Raw genomic sequence first — 20,945 nt, 5'->3', positions numbered from 1 at the left:
CCCTCATAGATCCAGCACCTAAACCTCACTGCGGGGAGCAGATCAACCGTCACCCCTGAGCATCCTCACAGCTGCCTCAGACACCCAAGGGCTGGAGTCGCTGGGATTCCCAGAGGCCAGCTGTCACAAGAGGCTGTGGTAACGCTGTGGCTTCTGACAGCCAAATGTCAGGGGGTTTGCTCTTTGGATCCCTGAGAGACCTGATCTTAGAGTCTCCCCTGGCCCCCTCCTTAGAGTATCTGAGCACCTTGAAGGTATTCATCCTCCCGCAACCTCTGTGAGCCAGGGAAGGGCAGGGCAGTGATCTTTTCCACTTGTGTAGAGGCTCAGAGACAATCGGTGGCTTGTCCATGGTCACACATTAAAAGGGAATGAACCCAGCTCTCCTGACACACAGAGCAGAGCCCAATGCACTGGACCAACCTCCCAGTTGGAACTGCTGGATTCTCGCTATCCCAGAGCTGCCCCCTGTGCTGTGGAGAGAGGGGATTGCAACGAGCCAGTTCAGGGGTTTGATTCTCTGGCCTGCTCCTCACCATCCCTCCATAAAATGCATCCCTTTGCACTCGGTAGCATTTGTGTCTATTTTGCACAGGTTTATAAGGCAACACGAGGGCTGTGGCTGTGGAAGAGTCAGGCCCATCATCCAATGGGATTCTGCGTACCAGGTAAATCGGAGAAACAATGCAAGGATTTCCCACACAGGTTAACGCTGGATGGCTACCGGTTGCCATAGACAGAGCCCAGCTGCTGAGCGCCTCAAACTATTCAACTGCACTGACTTGTGTCAAACTCATGTAGAAATTGTGAGCACAGTTAAATAGCTGCCACAGGTATCCCACCCAGAGGTGCCTATGTATAGAGAGGGAGTGTGTCCTAGTGGATAGAGCAGTGGAAAAGTCCATGACTTCTAATCTCAGCTCTGCCACTGGCCTGTGGGGTAATGATAGCAAAGTCACTTCACTTCCCTGTGACTCGGTTTCCTTATTATCTATCTTTTTCTTAATGATTCCCAACATTCTCTTAGCTTTTTTGCCTCTTGCTGCACAGTGAGCAGGTGCTTTCAGGAACTTTCTACAAATGGCTTCAAGATCTCCTGCCTGAGTGGTAAAAGCTAATTTGGACCCCATCATTTATATGAAGAATTGGGACTTTGTTTTGTAATGTGCATCACTTTGCATTTATCAACATTCAATTTCATCTGTCATTTTGTTGCCCAGTCACCCAGTTTTGTGAGATCCCTCTGTAACACTTTGCAGTCTGTTTTGGACTTAACTATCTTGAGTAATTTTGTGTCATTTTTTGTATCAGCCTTTTTACAGATCAGTTGTGAATATGTTGAACTATGTTGGTCCCAGTACAGACTGCGGGGGACACCACTATTTACCTATCTCCATTCTCAAAAGTGACTGTTTATTCCTACCCTTTGTTTGCTAACTTTTAACTAGTTACTGGTCCATGAGAGGACCTTCCCTCTTATCCCATGACCGATTACTTTGCTTAAGATCCTTTGGTGAGGGACCTTGTCAACACATTTCTGAAAATCTAAGTACACTGTATCCACTGGATCACCTTTGTGCACATGCTTGTTGACCCCCACAAAGAATTCTGATAGATTAGTGAGGCATGATTTCCCTTTACAAAAGCCATGTTGACTCTTCCCAAGAAATTATGTTCAACTACGAATGTAAAAAATCTGTTCTTTACTATAGTTTCAATCAATTTGTCTGGTAATGAAGTTAGGTTTACCTATCTGTAATGGTGCCTTTTTTATAAACTGGCCTCACATTAGCTATTGCCCAGTCATGTGATATAGAAGCTGATTTAAATGATAAGTTACATACCAGAATTAGTAGTTCTGCAATTTCACATTTGAGTTCCTTCAGAAATATTGGGTGAATCCCATCTGGTCCTGGTGACTTATTACTGTTCAATTTATCAATCTCCTGATGACATGTGCTATTTAAGAGCTAGGTTTTATTATTAAGCACAGGTTGAGGAATCCCTGTAGCATCCCACTGCAGGCCTATCAGCTGGGGAATGGCTTTGTTGCTGATAAATGTACCAGATACCAGATCCAACTGCCATAGCAAAGACTGAAAAATAATAATAAATTCTACTTTAAACCCAGAACCGAGGACAATCGAGTGAGTTTGGTCACTTAATATTTTTTTTTAATTATGCATAATTAACATGTGGAAATCCTGGCCAGGTGCTGTTGCTTATGATATTAGGAGGCTTCAACAAAGGGACTGGATGTTTTAACATGTGGCAGGACCATGCACAGCTGTGTGCAAAGGAGCAGAAAAGTTAGAAGAGTTTAGATCTCTTTAAGTTTCCAGGAGGCCCTTCCCCCCGCCCTCCTTGTTGGGGTCTGTGTTGGTTCAGGCTTGCCACACCTTTCCTGGCTCCTCACCAGCTGGCCCCTCAGTAGCTCAGTCCCTTCCCCCCAGGCTGAGCGAGGGCAGCCGCCCTTCCCCTGCTGCTGTTGCCATGTTCTGAGAGAAGAGGTATCTGGACCTGCTCCCACGGCTCCTGTGGGTGGCAGGGAGTGAGGGGAGCCAGGCCCTGTCCAGCACTACAAGGCCCTGGTCTCAGGCCCTCAAAGAAGCAGTAGGCTGGGATTTCCCAAAGCAGGAACTATTCCCCAGCTGGGACCATCTTCCTCTCTCCACGTCTCTGCCTCTGCTATGCCTTGGTCAGCTCCTAAAGTCCCAGGAACATTAAAAGGCCAAACCGTGGAGCAAGGGTTGACTCTCCCTCAAAGGGAAGAATCCCCGACACACCCACTCTAATGGCCACTGAATGGCTGGGCTGGGCTAGGAGCTGGCTGTGCCTCTTTTGGGGAGCTGAAGCTTGTCTCTAGCCGTTTCCAAATGTAGGGGAAGGGGAGGGAAACTAGGTCTCAGTCTCTTGTCAGACTCTTGTGTGTGTGATCCTCACTCTCAAAGGCAGCTTTGCTCTGCCTGGGGACAGGACAGTGGGTTTGGGGGGTGATTGGTGCAAAGCCATCCATGGGGTCAGAGGCTTCCTGAATGGCTTCTCTTAAGGCTCCTGCTTTAATCCAGTGTCTGAAACGACTCAGTCGCAGATGCCTAGGTGAGGGTTCAGGGGAAGTGTTGGTGGCCCTGCCCCTGGAATAGCCCCGCTCACAGCTTGTGCCGTTCCCATGGTTCAGGCAGCAGCCAGAGTGCTCAGGAAGGGCCAGGACTGCAAATGTTAAACAGCTCTGCAGCTTTTCTCAATGCCTCTGGGTGTTTAACCAGAGATGGGACAGTGACAGGTCATGGACAATGGGACAAAACATCCACCTTCCTTCTCTGTACTGACTGTATCCACAGCAATTCTGAGGTTTGAGCTGACACTGATACATCTCTTTATGTGATAACATCCCACCCATCCCCTGGATCTACATAAACACACAGTCTTTGTAAATACTGCTGCCTGCCTCGGTCCCGTTCCCCCAGTGCGCTGTCCTCCCTTAGCAGTTGGTGATGGGGATCAGTAGCTCATGTCCTCTCATGTCTTCTGGAATGTCTAGGATGGAATAAGTGGCTTGTGTTTTTCATCTCCCACGTCATCAGTGCTGGAGCCAGGTGATGAATAGACCCTTCACTTGACGAACACCCTGATTATCTTCGCACGAATGGATTTTGTTTTCACGCTGTACACAATTGGGTTCATCAGAGGCGGGACCAGCAAATAGACGTTGCTCATGACAGTCAGAATCAAGGGAGAAAAGTTCTTCACGAATCTGTGTATCACAGACAAGCCAATCTCTGGGGTGTAGAAGATCAGGACGACACAGACATGGGAGACACAGGTGTTCAAGGCCTTGAGGCGCTCCGCATGAGATGCGATGCTCAGCACTGTTTTGAGGATCATCACATAAGATAGGAGGATGAGCAGGACGTCCAACCCCAGTGAAGCGAGTGTTGCAAAGAAGCTGTAGATGCTTTGGGCGCTGACATCCGAACAAGCCATCTTCATAACTTCCTGGTTCAGGCAGTAGGAATGGGAGAGGACATTAGCATGACAGTATCGGTACTGTTTCAGGAGAATGAGGCCGGGAAATACCACACCCACCCCTCTTAGGAGTGACACCAGTCCCATTTTGGCTATTCTGGGCGGTGTTAAGATGGAATCATATCTCAGCGGGTTACAGATCGCAACAAAGCGGTCAAAGGCCATCGACAAGAGAACGGAGGATTCAATAAACGTAAATGAGTGGATGAAGAACAGCTGGGCAAAACAGGCATCGAAAGTGATCTCCCTAGAGTTAAACCAGAATATGCTCAGTACGGTTGGTAGGGTGGATATCGATAAGCCAAGGTCTGTGACGGCCAACATGGAAAGGAAAATGTACATGGGCTCGTGGAGGGTTGGATCTGTTTTTATAATGAACAAAATAACTGAATTTCCTAATATGGAAATAACGTATATTAAGCAGAAGGGGATAGAAATCCAGACATGGAATTTTTCCTGACCAGCTATTCCGGTGAGAAGGATCACTGCAGGTTGGAATATGGTGTCATTGACAGCTGACATGGTGCACTGGGCTGGCCCGAGGATTTTTGAACTTTATTTTCTGAAAGGAAAAGTAATAGGAGACTAAATGATATTGAACGCAACATCATTCTGGTCTCAGTGCAATTCTAGAGACTTCTAGAAGCTCAAGGAAGATCATTAAAAACATTGTCTTGGATTTACACTTTAGGACTATATGTTCTATTCATTCCCACTGAATCATCTGTCCTTCGTAAATGTCAGAAGAGATGATACTGGGCTAGCTAGACCATTGGACTGACCTGGTATGGAAGATGGACATTACCGATAGGAAGATAGGCATTACCAGAATGCATCAGATCTACAGTCCATCTAGCCCAGTATCCAGTACCCAGTGACAGATGCTTCAGAGGAAGGTAGAAGATGCCCTGCAGTAGACATCTGTGAGATAACCTACTCCCAGGGAAGGTTTCCCCCTGACTTAGACTTATTTTTTGGTTTAAATCGGGAAGTTTAATAGCACTCCAAAATCTTTTTTTTTTTAAAACGCACTACTATAATTGGATTTTCTGTTTCCCCACATAAACGTTTATTCCCTCTTTGAACCTTACTACAGACTTGACCCCATTGATAACTTGTGGCTAAGAGTTCTGTAGCTTTCTTCAGCACTGTGTGATTTTGCAATTCTGACTTTCCCCCAAAAAAAACCCTCTGGCACTCCACTTCTGAGTGTGGCCCATTGTATCATGTTTATACACAAGGGATGTGCATAGTGAAAATGATCCTTATATTTTTCTGTCTTCCACTTATGTTATTTACAAATGTGTTTAGTTGATTTATATATTTTAGTTATTTTCTCCACTCCCGAGAACCCAAATTACGCAACTGCTTCTCTGCGGGACATGGGATAATTTCTTAGGGCCAGGTTCTGAGCTCAGGAACATTGAATGGAACAATGTCACACCAGATTTACGTGTGTAAACTTGATCAGAACTGGGCTTTATTAAATTTCATTTAACAAACTCTCCAGCAACAATCCCTGCAGGAAAATCTTAATACTCTGTCTGGCCAGTCTTGATTAGATCTAGAGAGGTCAATCATCCTACAGGCTTCTCTTTAGCTTCACAGAACCCCCATACGCCCCCAATGAAGGGGTTCTGTAGATACTTGGCAAGCTACAAGCTAACCTAGACAGTTACTTCAGCGGGGTGGAGAGGGACTGATGTCCCAAAAAGTGACTAGTGCAAACACTAGTTTCGCACTAATTTCCAGTTGAGTTGCAAGTTACTTCAGCCACTCTCGTGTAACTGGTGATGGGTGTAAATTTCGTACAGCCACTATTATAATCTGCTTTCCTTCACCTCGTGTCTATGCTTCACTGAAACACAGACAGCAGTTCTGTTGTCTCATGACTTTTTGGAAAGTCTGGCACAAGTGTAGCAGAATTATTGTGCGCACGATTCTGAATGTAAGTGCTAGAAACAGCTTCTGCTCCGTTACTAGGAGACAGCACCATACAACTGCTCACTGAAAAAAGAGTTAATAGCACAAACCTATTGTAAAGTGTATTTGGAATACCTCTGAAATATTTTTAAAGCTAAAGTCATTAAGCAGTAAAGTTACCCCTGCTCCTTCCTGTGCAGATTCCAACAACTCTATGGCTGGCTTTCCATAGACATGCATGGAATGAAAGTTTGATTTGTAATAATTATATTATAATGAAAAGTTTTGGCATAACATTTATACATCTATTCTTTACCACACACATGTAAACCCATGTAAACTCTTTCTCCTCTGGTCTTCTTTCACAGATGATTTCTCAGGCTAAAGGAGGACCAAAATGTAGCGTGTGTCACATGGATTTATTTAGAAGTTGAAGAGGTTGCAACTTCTTCACCCTCCTAAAATCGCTTGCTACTAAACAAAACTCTGGGAAATCCTTTGCAGCTAGTCACTCCTCTGTCTTTGGGTTAGTAGCTGACAGGTTCTCCTCAGGTTCTCTAACGTCAATCTGCAGCCTCTATCCGGAGCGGTACAGATTTGGGACCAGCCTATACAGTCTTCATTCTCTGGGCTCTCACTGTATATTACAGTGACTTTCAACTGTTTTCATTTCCAGACCCCTACCAAATTTCAAATGAAGGTGTGAATACCTTTGGAAATCTAACAGATCATCTGAAAACCTCTAGTGGTCCGTGGACCACAGGTTGAAAACCAGTGGTCTAGAACAGAGTAACCCCAGCACTAGTTACAGTGCTACAATGGAGGTTTGTAGGAAGTTGATTTCAAAGTGAAATGCATGAGTTTTCAAGCCCAGTTGACCCACAGTTTGCTGCAGCGCAGGGGCCAGTCTGAGGGTGGGAGAATGGTGGGATTCCAGCCCAGGAGAAGGAAACGGATGAGACTGACATCTGGCACTCTGAGACCAGAGAGGGGGGCAGAGATGCAGGTGTCCCTGAAACTGTGTGCGGTCTTACAGGGCAGAACTACTGGAGCCCTCATCTAGTCAGGAAACAGAACAATTCCATTTGCCTTATGTGACCTGTTACCACAGAGGAACACAGCTCTCAGTTCCTGCGTTCACAATCAAGACAGAAAAAAAAGTGTTTGAAAATGGACTTGCTGATTATATTTCCAGGAGCAAATGAACCTGATGTGATTTGGGAACTACTTACTGAGATTGCATTGGCTCTTTTCAGTCCCAGAGCACACGGCACCTCTGGAAATGGGACCCATTGAGAAATCCTGACTCAGGGCATCGGGGTTTTCACATTCTGAGCTCCCTTTGAATCTGGGGTTTCTGTGTTCCTGCAGTGATCCTCCCAGGACCACTGGCACATGTAGTGGAGGGTCCCCCAGCTACCTAATGCTGTCCGCTGTCCAGCCCCTGTCACTGAATCACACCCACAGCCCAGCAGAATCACCTGTCACTGCACAGAACATCTGTCCATGTCAACAGCTGGCAGCCTTTACCCTTCCCTTGGAGTTTGAAAGATTTAAAGACAGAGAAACCTGCCAACATACCCAATGCCTGCGAGAAGGGGAGCAGCTGCCAACAGAGATCTGCACCTTAATGAAGAAGGAGTCAGTGGAGAGCTTGCACGGTCAGCAGGCAGTGTCTGCTCAGACAGGCTGCAACTGTCCTTATGAAGCCTGTTTGCCCATTTCCATGGGGGCCACTTGGCCACCTGGGACTCTCAGCTGATTGGTTCAGTGTGTGCCAGCTTTAACCCCGTCACAGCCAATGGCAAACTGCAGGAAGCCCAATCACAGGGGATGCTCGGTGATGCTACCACACTGGACAGCAGCACAAGCCCTGCTGCAGGCTCTATTCCTGCAATCCAGGCTGTCAGCGCTGTGTATGCGGCTCAGAGGAGTCACAGGGGTCCCTCGAGGGCGGCCGAGTGGTACTGATGGTGTTTTAGAGATGTAATCTTGCTGCAGTGCAGTAAAATACACTAATAATAATTATATAGGGTCAGATTTCTCCATAGCTGCCCCCTTTCCTGCATTTCAAACCAAGGGTGCAGGCTTGGAAGGAAGATTTGAGACAGCTCCTACCTGGAATTTTCCCTAATATTGTTCCAGTACAGCAGGTCCCTTTCTTTCTCCCTGAGGAATAAAGGGGGAACCATACATCTATTTTACTGTGGGTTAAAAATTTTTGTGGGATCCAATCCTCTCTTTTCCAGACTAGCTGTTGCTCAAACCATGAGCCTCTCTCACTTGTGTTATCAGACCACACACCTCTGGTGACCCAGAGCTGGGTGTGGTAATGGCAGAGCAGTTCTCTACTAGAGAAGCAGCCAGGACAAACTTGAGTAGTGTTGCAATCCCATGCACCCACTTGCAACCCCACTCACTCATGGGGTCACAAAGCCACTCACTCAATATTGTCCTACTGGCTTTCCTCAGCTTTAAAAATACAACCAATGCTACAATTCCTGAGGACAGAAAACAGGTACAATGAGCACAGAAGGAACGCCTGCCAGACATGGACTGCTTTGAGACCTGGACCCCAATAAAGATGAAGGTGGAAGCACTGAAGCTGCTGTTGTTGGAAGCTGACATGTGTGTGTTGTGTTGCCTTTACAGAAGCCTGCAATGAAAACGATTCTAGTTATCGGTATTTTTCTGAGTGTTATCAGTATCGGTCCCTAAGTGTCTCTAGGGGGTATATAGTCTGCAAATATTTCCCAGTACATTGCATCAATACTGGCAGCTGTAGGCCCCCATATTGGAACGTCAGGTAATAGGTCTATAGCTTGCAAGAACTCATTGGGGATTGAGGACAAATTCCTTTTTCCCTCATTAGCTGCCAAGAAAACTATTATCATTTTTCCAAGCAGGAAATCTGAGACACCGAAGGCTCAAGACTACCATTTTCCATTGGCCAGTGATCTGTGGGATGTCAGACTTTGTGCATCCTCATTCAATTATATTAAGGCCAGAAAGATCCATCACAATCATCTATACTGAGCTTATGCAAGACACAGGCCAGAGAGCTTTACACAGGGAATTCAGAAATTATGGCTCACACCCTCAAAAATTGTGGGATAGATTAAAATAGCTAGATTTAAAAATATACTATTTGGGGGTTCTTTTTCATTTGCCTCTGGTTTCTGAGCCACCTGAATCGTGTTTCTGGCTCAAGTGCAACTTACTTTTAAACAAAAACTTTTTAAAGAAATTGGAAAGCTGAGATTCCCATGCAGCTTCTGGATCCCATAAATTGGGGCTTAAAATAGGAAATAGTGCGAGACGCTCAAACAAATCACAAGAGTTTGTGCTGCTGGCCACATCTCAAAACAAAGGTAGGGAAGATTAGTTATTGGACATTTTTGGTCACAAGGGCCACTGTTTCCATGTTCTTTCTTCAGGACTGGTTTGCAGATTCCCTGCATTCCTGAGATACAACTTGTAGTGTCTCCTGCTCATGTCCAGGCAGGACACATACACACAGAGGAGAAGCAAGGACATACACATTCCTAACAGACATGGGCGTGAATAAGCCCCAGCTCCAAATGCCTTCTGCTAGCTCTATTTTGGACCCAAGCAAAACCCCTCTTTACCCCAGATCAGCTCCCACCAATCTTTGTGCTGTTGGACTTGTGGATCAAGGGTCTCTAGAGCGGCTTTCCTTGTTCCTAGAGAGGGTGGGGGATCAGGGTCAGACTCAGGGGCCGCCCAGGAAGGCACTGTGTGGTCAGGCCACACACTGCAGATCCTTCGCTCTCTTACAGAACGTCCCGATTCCCCCTCTGAATGCAGAGCTGTGGGAGGAGCCCAGAACCCCTCGTAAAAAAACATTGAGCTAATGACTGTCCTCATGACCAAGGGATGTTATAAAGACATCAGGTTCTCCAGCTAATGGCCCAAATCAGCCTTAGAGAGCACACAGAACTGACATCTATCAAAGGCACTGAGCTACGGCCCCAATTACCGTAGCATGCGAGCTCCTCACAACCTTTAAGCTGTTTACAACACAACACCATGTGCGGTCAGGACAAATTCAGAAATGCACAGAGCCCACAGCCAGATGGCAGCGTTGTGAGGCTCTGGTCTGACAGCCTGTATAGCACCAGCCAGAGAACGGCCCCAAAATAATGCCTAGAGCAGAGCTTTTAGAAAATCAGCCAGTCTTGATTTTAAAATTTTCAGTGACGGAGAATCTATCAAGACCCTTGGTAAAAGTTGTTCTCACTACTCTCCCTGGTCAGAATTTATGCATTATTTCCAGCTTCCAGACATTAGACTGTGTTATCATTTTCTGTGCTAGATTGAAGGGCCCGTTGTTAAACATCTGTTCCTCATGCAGATGCTCACAAACTGTGGTCAAGTCTCTTTGTTCAGCTACGTAGAACGAGCACCTTGAGTCTCCCTCTAGAAGACATGTTTTCTAATCCTTTGATCATTGCTGTGGCACTTCTCTAGCCCCTCTCTAATTTATCAACATCCTTCTTGAATTGTGAACACGAGAACTGGACACAATATTCCAGCAGTCCTCACCCCAGTGCGAAATACAGCGGTAAAATAACCTCGCTACTCATAGCTGAAGATTCCCCTGCTTATATATCCCACATCACATTAGCTTTTTTGCCTTCAGCATCGCATTGGGGGCCCATGTTCAGTTGATTTTCCACCATGACCCCCAAATCTTTTCAGAGTCACTGCTTCCCAGGATAGGGCCCCCAGCCTGCATTCCTTGATCCTAGATATATACCTTTACAATTAGCTGTACTAAAATGCATATTAGGGAGGCACAGAGGGACGGAGTGAGTTACCTGAGGTCACAGAAGAAGACTGTGGAAGAGCATGAAAATGAAGCCAGTTCTTCGGAGTGCCAGGCGAACATTTTAACCACTGACCCATCTTTCCTCTCTGGGGACTAGTGGCTGGGAGAGGGGACCACTGGTAGCTCAGCATGCTACATTGCGAACCATTCTCCTAGTAGGACAAGCTATCCATTGCCCTGACCATCCCAGGAGCCCTTCTCTGCACCCGGGCAAGTCCAAATTCATGTTTCTTGAAAATCAGTGACCAAAATTTCATTCAGTTTTCCAACGGATGGCTCGCCAGTGTTTGTATAAAGCTATTAATACTTCCCTGTCTCACCTGATACATTCTAGGAGCTCATTTGCTTGTCCACAGCCCCATCACATTGGTGACTCACAGTCATCCTGGCACTGACTAATACAACCAGCTCTTTCTCCTCCTCTGTCATTTCAAGCTAACCAGGGCTATATAAAAAAAGAGGTGTAGGGAATAGAAATAGGGAGATGTTTTTACTTTTGTAGCTGGCATTCATTAGACCAGTGCTGGAATTCTGCATTCGGGTCTGATGTGCAAAATTATAAATATGTAAACATTGAAGAGGATGCAGAAAGAGACACAAAAATGATTGAAGAGCTGGAGAAAGTGCCTTACAGTGAGAGTCTTCAAGAGCTGAACCTGCTTATCTTCTCCAAAGGAAGACTGAGCACTGACTTGACTATAGTGTACAAGCACCTCCACAGGGACAATATACAAGGTCCGAAAGGGCTCTTTAATTTAGCAAGGAAAGGTATAACAAGAAGTGGCTGCAAATCTGAAGCTAGAAAACTTATATGTGGAAATTAGTCTCACATTTTTAACACTGAGGATGATTAACCAGTGGATCAAACTCCGAAGTGTTATGCCAGGCAATGCTGCTCACAGCTGCCTGCAGGTTCTGGATACCGGGGGAGGAATAAACACGCCCACACCAGGTAGGTACACTTATCTTTAATCACAGTTTACGCTCCAAACAGCAATGGGAGACTCTAGGGCACGCTGTGAAGCAGGCTGCCAGGGAATTTTGTCATGCAATCCAAGTGGATTCATGGCCGAGTCTCATTGCGCAATTTGCATTCAAGCTTTTATACAGCATTCTCTAGGGAACAGCAAGCATTGGCTAATTTACAGCACCTGACCTTGCTTCCTCACTTTCCTCCTCTTTTGGCACCACAGACAAATTCACATGGCCTTGCACAGCCTGTTTACCAAGCTGAGCAGTGTCTCTTATCAAACCAGTTCTGACCAGGCCTGTCAAGATCCTATCTCTGTCCAACGCATCACAAATATCTTCCGTGGCCCACACCAAGGGAGATGGCGAATTGTCCTGATATCTCCAAATGAAGTCTGGATGCCTTCCTGGAAAATAAGCTTAATAGATGAACAACTTTAGTTTAATCAAACACAAGTCTTTGGGCTCCTACAGGGGTAAATGGGAGAAGCTGTGTAGGTTCTGAAATACAGGAGGTCAGACTACATGGTCTAATGATCCCTTCTGGCCTTAAATTCTATGAATCTATGAATCATTGTCTTGAGGGGATTGATATCTGGGATACAATTTCAAAAAGTTGCTACTCTGAATGCTTAAATGCACTCCACAGGAAGATATGCTGGCCAAGAAGAATCGGGATTGTCACGGTAGAAGCAGAACATATGGTCTTGTTACTATCTAAACCAGATATTTTCCTATCTTGTGGTGGAATCTCACAATTGTACCACTCTATTTTATACCACGTCTATGCCAAATACCTATCACAATGCAGTTCCAACTGGACACCTGAGTCTCTTCCCTTTCGGTGCTTGTGACCAGAGCTATACAGTCACCACCAGCTTCCCTTAAACATGTGGGTTTATTAGCAGAAAGCACAAACCATTAGAGAAAATGGTTATAAAATAACAAGCAGCTGTCACATGTCTGCACTCATCTATCTCATGCATCACTACAGGCTAAGTTAGACAGGCTTTGCTCTGGAAATACAGGAACAGAACCAACCCATGGGAAGACAAGGAGCTCTAGGGACCCAGCCTGGTTTCCCTGTGTCTCTGAGAGAGCAACTTCCCATTTGTTTGCCCCTTACTTGCGGAAGCAGCCTTTTTTCAAAGCCTCCCTGTGTGAGCCCGGGCCTAGTGACCATCAAGCTCAGCTCTGCCTGTGTGACAGGCCCAAGGGGTGAAGCTGAGCTTTGCCCTGAGGCTGCTTTCTCCCAGCCAGGCCACCTAAGATAATGCCCCTGTGGCTGTTGCTCCATTGTTTGGCAGTTAGACCAATTCAGCCCCAATGGCTTGAGAATACAAGTCTGGTTCCTGGGCCGAAGCCCTTGGTTTCCCCATGACACTCCAACCCTCCCCTTCAGAGTTCCAGAGTGTAAACGTGCCCTTCTGGAGGCAGCGTCGGGGTTTCCCCTCTGAGTCCTTTCTGGAGGGGGACCACTCTTACTGACTCTCCCCTGCGGGGGGAGCCTAGTCTTTCGCCCCGGCCCTAGGCAGGGCGGGCAAGCCAATAGTCTTTCGCCCCAGCCCTAGGCAGGGCGGGGCAGGCGAGGCAACAAACAATCTAGCGCCCGGCCCGTAGGCAGGGCGGGCGAGGCAACAAACAATCTAGCACCTGGCCCGTAGGCAGGGCGGGCGAGGCAACAAATAGTCTAGCGTTTGGGACAGTGAGGAAGGTTCTCCCGGGGTGGCTCAGGAAGGGGGGAGGGGGACGCAGGCCCACCCATCTCCACTGCATCCCAGCCCAGGGCCCTAGCAGTGGCAGGGGTATCTGTCACTGTGTCGGCGGGGATCCGGACGCAACACGCCAACCAGATTGCCCCATACTCAGCCTCCGTTTAGGGCTGTCCCTGGGCTTCTTCCTCCCCGTACCCACAGGTACCTGATTCCTCCAGGTCGCCGGGATGTGGTAGTCCCATCAGGCCCTCCTCATCCACCGGTGGCAGCTCCGGCAACTCCATGGGCTCCTCCTCGGATGGGAGTTCCTCCAGGTCCTGCGGCCCCCAGGCCGCTGGTAGGGCTGGTAGGGTCTCCGGGTCCCAGGCTCGGTACTGCTCAGGTCTATCCTCCTGGGCAGGTCCTCCTCTGGCTCCCGGGCAGCAGGTGACTCAGGTGGGTTCCCATCCGACTCCCAGGCAACAGGGGACTCAGGCAGGTTCTCCATCAGTCCCCAGTCTGAGGTTGAGACCAGTCTTTCCCCTTCAGCATGGCCTTCGGGCCCAGCTCTAGCATGGAACCTCCAGGGAGAGGCATCCTTCTCCCTCATCCATCCCCACCTGACTGAGCTCGCAGGCCGGTCTTTTAAAGGCCTGGCCCTGCCTCCCTGTTTCCGGTCAGGTGGTCTTCTTTTGGGCTCTAGAAGCCAGGGTGGGTTTGGTTCTCCCTCTGGGTCTCTCTCAGAGGGGAACCATCCCTCCCGGCTACACAGCACCTAAACCTCACTGTGGGGAGCATATCAACAGTCACCCCCGAGCACCCCCACATCTGCCCAGACACACCAGGGCTGGAGTCACTGGGATTCCCAGAGGCCAGCTGTCACAAGAGGCTGTGGTAAGGCTGTGGCCTCTGACAGCCAAATATCAGGGGTGTTCCTCTTTGGATCCCTGACAGACCAGATCTTAGGGTTTCTCCTGGCCCCCTCTGAGCACCTTGAATGTATTTATCTACATACCACCTTCGTGATCAGCAACATTCTGTTAGCTTGTTTGATTTTGCTGCACACTGAACAGGAACTTTTAGGTATTTTGTACAGTGGCTTCAAGATCTTTTGCCTGAGTGGTAAGAGCTAATTTAGACCCCATCATTGTATATGCAGAATTGGAATTATGATTCGCAATGTGTATTACTTTGCATTTCTCAACATTCAATTTCATCTGCCATTTTGTTGCCCAGTCACCCAGTTTTGTGAGATCCCTTTAACTGTTCACAGTCTGCTTTGGACTTAACTATCTTGGGTAATTTTATGTCATTTTTTGTATCATCCTCTTTCCAGATCAGTTATGAATATGTTGAATTATACGGGTCCCAGTACAGACTGCGGGGACACCTCTATGTACCTATCTCCAGTCTTAAAACTGACCATTTATTCCTACGCTTAGTTTGCTAATGTAGGCACCCTGTACTTCAGGGGCCTTGGGACTTAATTGGGAGTTTACAGTTGGGAAGATCCTGGGAGACTACAACTCCCATGATGCCTTGGGGAAAAAGGAGAGAGACTCTTCCCCTTCCAGGGAGTGAGAGAAAAGTATGTGGTGGGACTCCATTTTGGTGCTGGGGGGGAGCCCAGCCAAGGCTGGAAGCTGCTGGCTGCCTGCTGTCAGAGTTCCAAATCTGCTGCTGCCGCCGCCTGCTGTCAGAGTTCCAAATCTGCTGCTGCCTGCTCACTGCTGCTAGGATCCCAAAGCTGCTGCTGAGAGTCTGCTGGAGTTTGATCGAGCAGGAGGCTTTGGAGGTTGGTGGCATTGCCCAAGCCAAAGCAGGGACTGAGTCTGGAGCAGACTGAGGTGGGCCTGCAGTGAAGGTGGTGTGAGTGTCCCCCCTTCTGTTGTTTGGGGGCAGGGCTTGTAAAGGAAGGGACACTGCAGAGAGACTTGGACTGGGCCTGAAAAGAGGAAGAGAGAGAGTCCCTTCAGGCAGGGCCAGGACAGCAAATATTTGGTTGGGCCAGCTCCAAATCTCCAGCTTGATCCCTGGGCTGAACTGGTACACCGAACCCACAGAGTGCTGTCTGCTTCTTCAGATCTTCAAGCGCGCCCACGCAAGCAAGGGTTTAAGGTTCTGAACTCTAGGGCAGTGCACACTCTGCAAGTGGGGTAAGTCATGGCAGTGTAAATGCAAAGTTTAGACAAATTTCATTTGTTGCTGTATACTATTTTTATTAATTGATTTATTCAACTGCCCTGTGGATTTAACATATAGTGATGTTTAATTTCGATCTGTTATGCCATATTTCTTTAATTTGTTAAGTAAAGATGTGTTAACTCCAATTTAAGTATATTGAATGTTTAGTTTGCATATTTGCAATTGTTAAGTTAGACCTATGTCTCAGATTATTATAATTATAAGACTAGGTTTAGTCCTGGAAGTTCCCAAGGCCCCCTATTGAGCGTGTGCAGGGGCCAGCCAGGCGGAGGTACTGCCAATTTTAAATTCCTTTAGTGGTAAAGGGACTGCAGCAGAGGGGTGGATTGAGGATTCCCACCTATCCTACATCACCGCTGGGATACTCAGGATCTCCTTTGTTGTTAACAACCTTAGGTGCCCTTGCACACAGGTGAGTGTTGCCTGCTCCCAAGTAACCAAGAAATAGAAGGGGATTACACTAACTTTTAACTAGTTACTGGTCCAGGAGAAGACCTTCCCTCTTATCCCATGACAGTTTACTTTGCTTGAGAGCATTTGCTGAGGGACCTTGTCAAAGCTTTCTGAAAATCTAAATACACTGTGTCCACTGGATCACCTTTGTCCACATGCTTGTTGACCACCACAAAGAATTCTGATAAATTAGTGAGGCATGATTTCCCCTTACAAAAGCCATGTCGACTCATCCCAAGAAATTATGTTCATCTACGAGTGTAAAAATTCTGTTCTTTACTATAGTTTCAACCAATTTGTCTGGTAATAAAGTTAGGTTTACGGATCTATAATGGCGCCTTTTTTAAAACTTGGCCTCACATTAGCTATCTCCCAGTCATCTGATATAGAAGCTGATTTAAATGATAAGTTCCATACCAGAGTCAGTAGTTCAGCAATTTTAATTTTGAGTTCCTTCAGAAATCTTGGCTGAATCTCATCTGGTCCTGGTGACTTATTCCTGTTCAATTTGTCAATCTCCTGATGATATGTGCTATTTAAGAACTAGGTTATATTATTAAGCCTTAGCTGAGGAATCCCTGTATAGCCAACTACTGCGTCCCATTTCACTGCAGGCCCATCCAGGTGGGGCATGGCTTTGGTGATGCTAAATGCCTCAGATACCAGATCCAAGTGCCTAATTTATCCTGTAGGTGCCCAGGGATGATATCCTGCTTTGTGTGCTTAACATCCCCAGGCACATTAGAATGCCCAGGCCCTAGCAAAGACTGAAAAATAATAATAAATTCTGCTCTAAACCCAGATTCAGGATAACTGAGTGAGTTTGATCGCTTAATATTTTATTTAAACTATGCATTATTAGCATGTGGAAATCCTGGCCACCAGGTGCTGTGGCTTAGGTGATTAGGGACAGGACATTTTTACGTGTGACAGGAACACGCACAGCTGCATGCAACATGAGCAGAAAAGTTAGAAGAGTTTTTATCTCTTCTCATTCCCGATCGTGACCTTCTCCTCCCCTCCAGTGGCTGGGGAAAGAAAGGAGGAGGGTCTTGTGGATACGGCAGAGCACCAGGATTTAGGCAACTCACATTTAATTTGGAGCGCTGGCACAGACTCCCTGTGTAACCTTGGACCTTGATCTCCAGAGCAGAGCCCAAAACACAAGACTAACTTGCTAGCTGGACTGGCTGGATTTCCGCTACCCTGTGCTGTGGGGAGAGACGATAGCAAGGAGCCAGTTACAGGGGTTTGATTCTCTAACCTATTCTCCACCAGCCTCAGTGGAGTGTAGAGCAGCCTGGATGCTGAGCTGACCTCTGCCCATTGGCAACAGCTTCGAAGAGCAGAGAACAGTCAGGCCAAGTCCTTGTGGACAGGTGCCATCCCAGTTTGCCCCCTTGCGGCCTGAGGTACCCTTCAGGCACGCTGCCCCTCCCTCTAAGGTCCTGGCAGTGACTTACTCTCAGCCAGGAAGACTGAAAACAAGATCCCCCTGTGTGGGGGGGTATTTGTTCTCTGAATTACAGGCTTTCTTAGCCTGCGCCCCATACTCCTCCTTGGCCCAGGAACCCCCCCTCCCCCGCCATCCTTGCTAGGGTCTGCATTGGTTCAGGCTCACTGCAGCTTTCCTGGCTCCTCGCCAGCTGGTCCCCTTGGTAGTTCAGTCTCTTCCCCCCAGGCTGAGAGAGGGCAGCCGTCCTTCCCCTGCTGCTGACGCCATGTTCTGAGAGAAGAGGCAGCCGGCCCTGCCTCCCACAGCTCCTGCAGAGTAGCAGGGAGTGAGGGGAGCCAGGCCCTGCCCTGTACTACAAGGCTCTGGTCTGAGGCCCTTAAAGAAGCCGTAGGCTGGTATTTCCCAAAGCAGGAACTATTCCCCAGCTGGGACCATCTTCCTCTCTCCCTGTAGCTGACTCCGCTAAGCCTCGGTCAGTCCCAAACCTCCCAGAAACCCTAAAGGGCCAAACCATGGAGCAGGGGGTGACTGAACCCGGTAGCCTCTCCCACCCACAAAGCGGAGAGTCCAGGACACACACCCCCTCTAATGGCCACTGATTGGCTGGTCTGGGCTAGGAGCTGGTTCTGTCTCTGCTTGGGAGCTGAAGCCAGTTTCCAGCCCTTTTCATGGCTGGGGCAGCACAACTGGAGGGGATGGGGAGGGAATTTGGACCTGAGTCTCTTGCCAGGGCTCCTGTGTGTGAGACCCTCACTCACACATGCAGCTCTGCTCTGCCTGAGGCCAGGATGCTGGGTTGAGGGGTGCTTTCTGTAGAGCCATGAACGGGGATGAGGGCTGCCTGAATGCCTTCTCTTAGGTCTCCTGCTTTAATCCTCTCTTTGAAATGACTCAGTGACACGCACATGAGTGAGGGCAGAAGGGAAGCGTTGGCGGCCGTGCCCCTGGAACAGCCCCACTCACAGCTAGTGCTCAAGGATCACACTGCAGCTGGAGTGCGCAGGAAGGGCCAGGACTGTGACTGCAAAACAGTTCTGCAGATTTTCTCATGGCCCCTGGATGTTTAACTAGAGACGGGACAGTGACAGGTCATATACAATGGGACAAAACATCCATGTTCCCTCTCTTTACAGACTTTATCCACAGCAATTCTGAGGTGTGAGCTGACACCGAGACATCCCACCCATCCCCTGGCTCTACACAAACACAGTCTATCAGCTGGTGAGGGAGATCTGTAGCTCATGCCCTGTTGGATGTTATTGTCTAGGATGGAATAGGTGACCAATTCTCCTCATCTCCCGTTTCACCAGCGCTACATGAACTGACTCTTTATTTGACGAGCACCCTGATTATCCTCGCACGAATGGCTTTGGTTTTCACGCTGTACACAATTGGGTTCATCAGGGGCGGAATCAGCAAATAGACATTGCCCAGGACATTCTGAAGCAAGGGAGAAGAGCTCTTCACGAACCTGTATATCACGGACAAGCCAATCCCAGGCATGTAGGAAAGCAGGACGACACAGAATGGGAGACACAGGTGTTCAGTGCCTTGAGGCGCTCCGCGTGGGACGCGATGTTCAGAACTGTTTTGAGGATCAGCACATAAGATACGATGATGAATAGTAAGTCCAACCCCGCTGAAGACACTGTTACAAAGAAGCCATAGATGATATTGAATCTGATATCCGAACAAGCCATTGTCATGAATTCCTGGTGCAGGCAGTAGGAATGGGAGAGGATGTTGGCTTGACAATATCGGTACTTTTTCAGGAGAATGGGGAGTGGGAATATTAGGCCTACCCCTCTTAGCAGAGACACCAGTCCCATCTTGGCTATTCTGGGCGGGGTTAAGATGGAAGCATATCTCAGCGGGTGACAGATCGCAACAAAGCGGTCAAAGGCCATGGAGGAGAGCACGGAGTATTCAGTGAATGAAAACGAGATGATGAAGGAGAGCTGGGCAAAACAAGCATCATGGCTAATCTCCCTAGAGTTAAACCAGAATATGCCCAGTGTCGTTGGCATGGTGGATATCGTTAGTCCAAGATCTGTGATGGCCAACATGGAAAGGAAAATGTACATGGGCTCATGGAGGTTTGGATCTGTTTTTATAATGAACAGAATGAGGGAATTTCCTAATATCGAAGTAGCATACATTTAAAAAAGAGGGATAGAAATCCAGACATAGACATCTTCCAGCCCAGGTATTCCAGTGAGAAGGAACACTGCAGGTTGCAATTTGGTGTCATTGACAGCTGACATGATGCACTGGGCAGGTCCGAGAGTTTTGTACTTTACTTCCTGAAAGGAAAAATAACAGGAGACTAGATGATATAGAACAGGACATCATTATGCTCTTACTGCAAGTTTAGAGACTTCAAGGAGTTCAAGGAAGATCAGCAAAAACATAGTCTGGGATTTACACTTGATGATTACCTGCTCCATTCATTCCCTCTGAAGTACCTGGCATTGGCCACTGTTGGAAGACAGGATACTGAGCTTGATAGACCATTGGTGTGACACAATGTGTCTGCTCTTATATTCTTATGTTCACCACTGATAGATATTACAAGACTGGATCAGACCTGTAGTCCCTTTAGCCCAGTATCCAGTGTCCAGTACTAGATGCTCCAAAGGAAGGTAGTAGAAACCCTGCAATAGACAGCTATGAGATAACCTGCTCCCAGGGAAAGTTTCCTCCTACCACGCACTAATTAGACATATTTTGTGGTGTAAATCAGGAAGGTTTATAGCCTTCCCAAGACTTTTTAAAAAAATCCTTACTTCTATAGTTCTATTTTTTGGTTCCCCATATAAACATCCAGTCCCTCTTTGAATCATCGTAAACTCTTGGTTCCATTGCCCTCCTCTTCTGAGTGTGGCCCCATTGTATTATTCCTTGTGTATAAAAACATGGTGAAAAAGGTCTTTGTATTTATCTGTCCTGTACTGATGTTTTTTATAAATGTGTTTAATTTACTTATTATATATATATTTTTTTATTTTCTCCACTCTCGAGAGTACAAATTACGACACTGCCTCTTTTCAGGACATGGGATAAATTCTTAAGACCAGTTTTAAGTCAGTAACATTGACTGCAACAGCATCACTCTAGCTTAACAGGTGTAAATTTAATCAGGACAGGGCCCTGTTAATTTTCACTTACCAAATGTTCTTGGTGAAAGGGACCTGGGGGTTACAGTGGAGAAGAAGCTGTATATGAGTCAACAGTGTGCCCTTATTGCCAAGAAGTCTAACGGCATACTGGGCTGCATTAGTAGGAGCAATACCAGCAGATCGAGGGAAGTGATTATTCCTCTCTATTCAGCACTGGTGAGACCTCATTTGTAGTATTATCTCCCGCT

At 47.3% G+C, this 20,945-nt stretch overlaps 1 protein-coding gene and 1 pseudogene across 1 annotated transcript; both read right to left on the bottom strand.

Moving 5' to 3' along the window:
- Positions 1 to 3,396: 3,396 nt before the first annotated feature.
- LOC137159751 (olfactory receptor 51G2-like) lies at positions 3,397 to 4,548 on the bottom strand. Its single transcript, XM_067558231.1, has one exon. It carries the CDS (start codon positions 4,546 to 4,548, stop codon positions 3,613 to 3,615), a length of 936 nt encoding a protein of 311 aa, XP_067414332.1. The 3' UTR covers positions 3,397 to 3,612.
- A 14,359-nt stretch (positions 4,549 to 18,907) lies between these two features.
- On the bottom strand, positions 18,908 to 19,842 carry LOC137159750 (olfactory receptor 51G2-like; annotated as a pseudogene).
- Between the last annotated feature and the right edge of the window lie 1,103 nt (positions 19,843 to 20,945).

The sequence above is a fragment of the Emydura macquarii genome, unplaced genomic scaffold (genome assembly GCF_026122565.2).
Source record: "Emydura macquarii macquarii isolate MOO-44397 ecotype Brisbane River unplaced genomic scaffold, CSIRO-AGI_Emac_v2 contig_1882, whole genome shotgun sequence".
Lineage (NCBI taxonomy): Eukaryota > Metazoa > Chordata > Testudines > Chelidae > Emydura > Emydura macquarii.
Note: the sequence above shows the minus strand (reverse complement) of the source record. Positions and strands in the feature narration are given on the sequence as shown.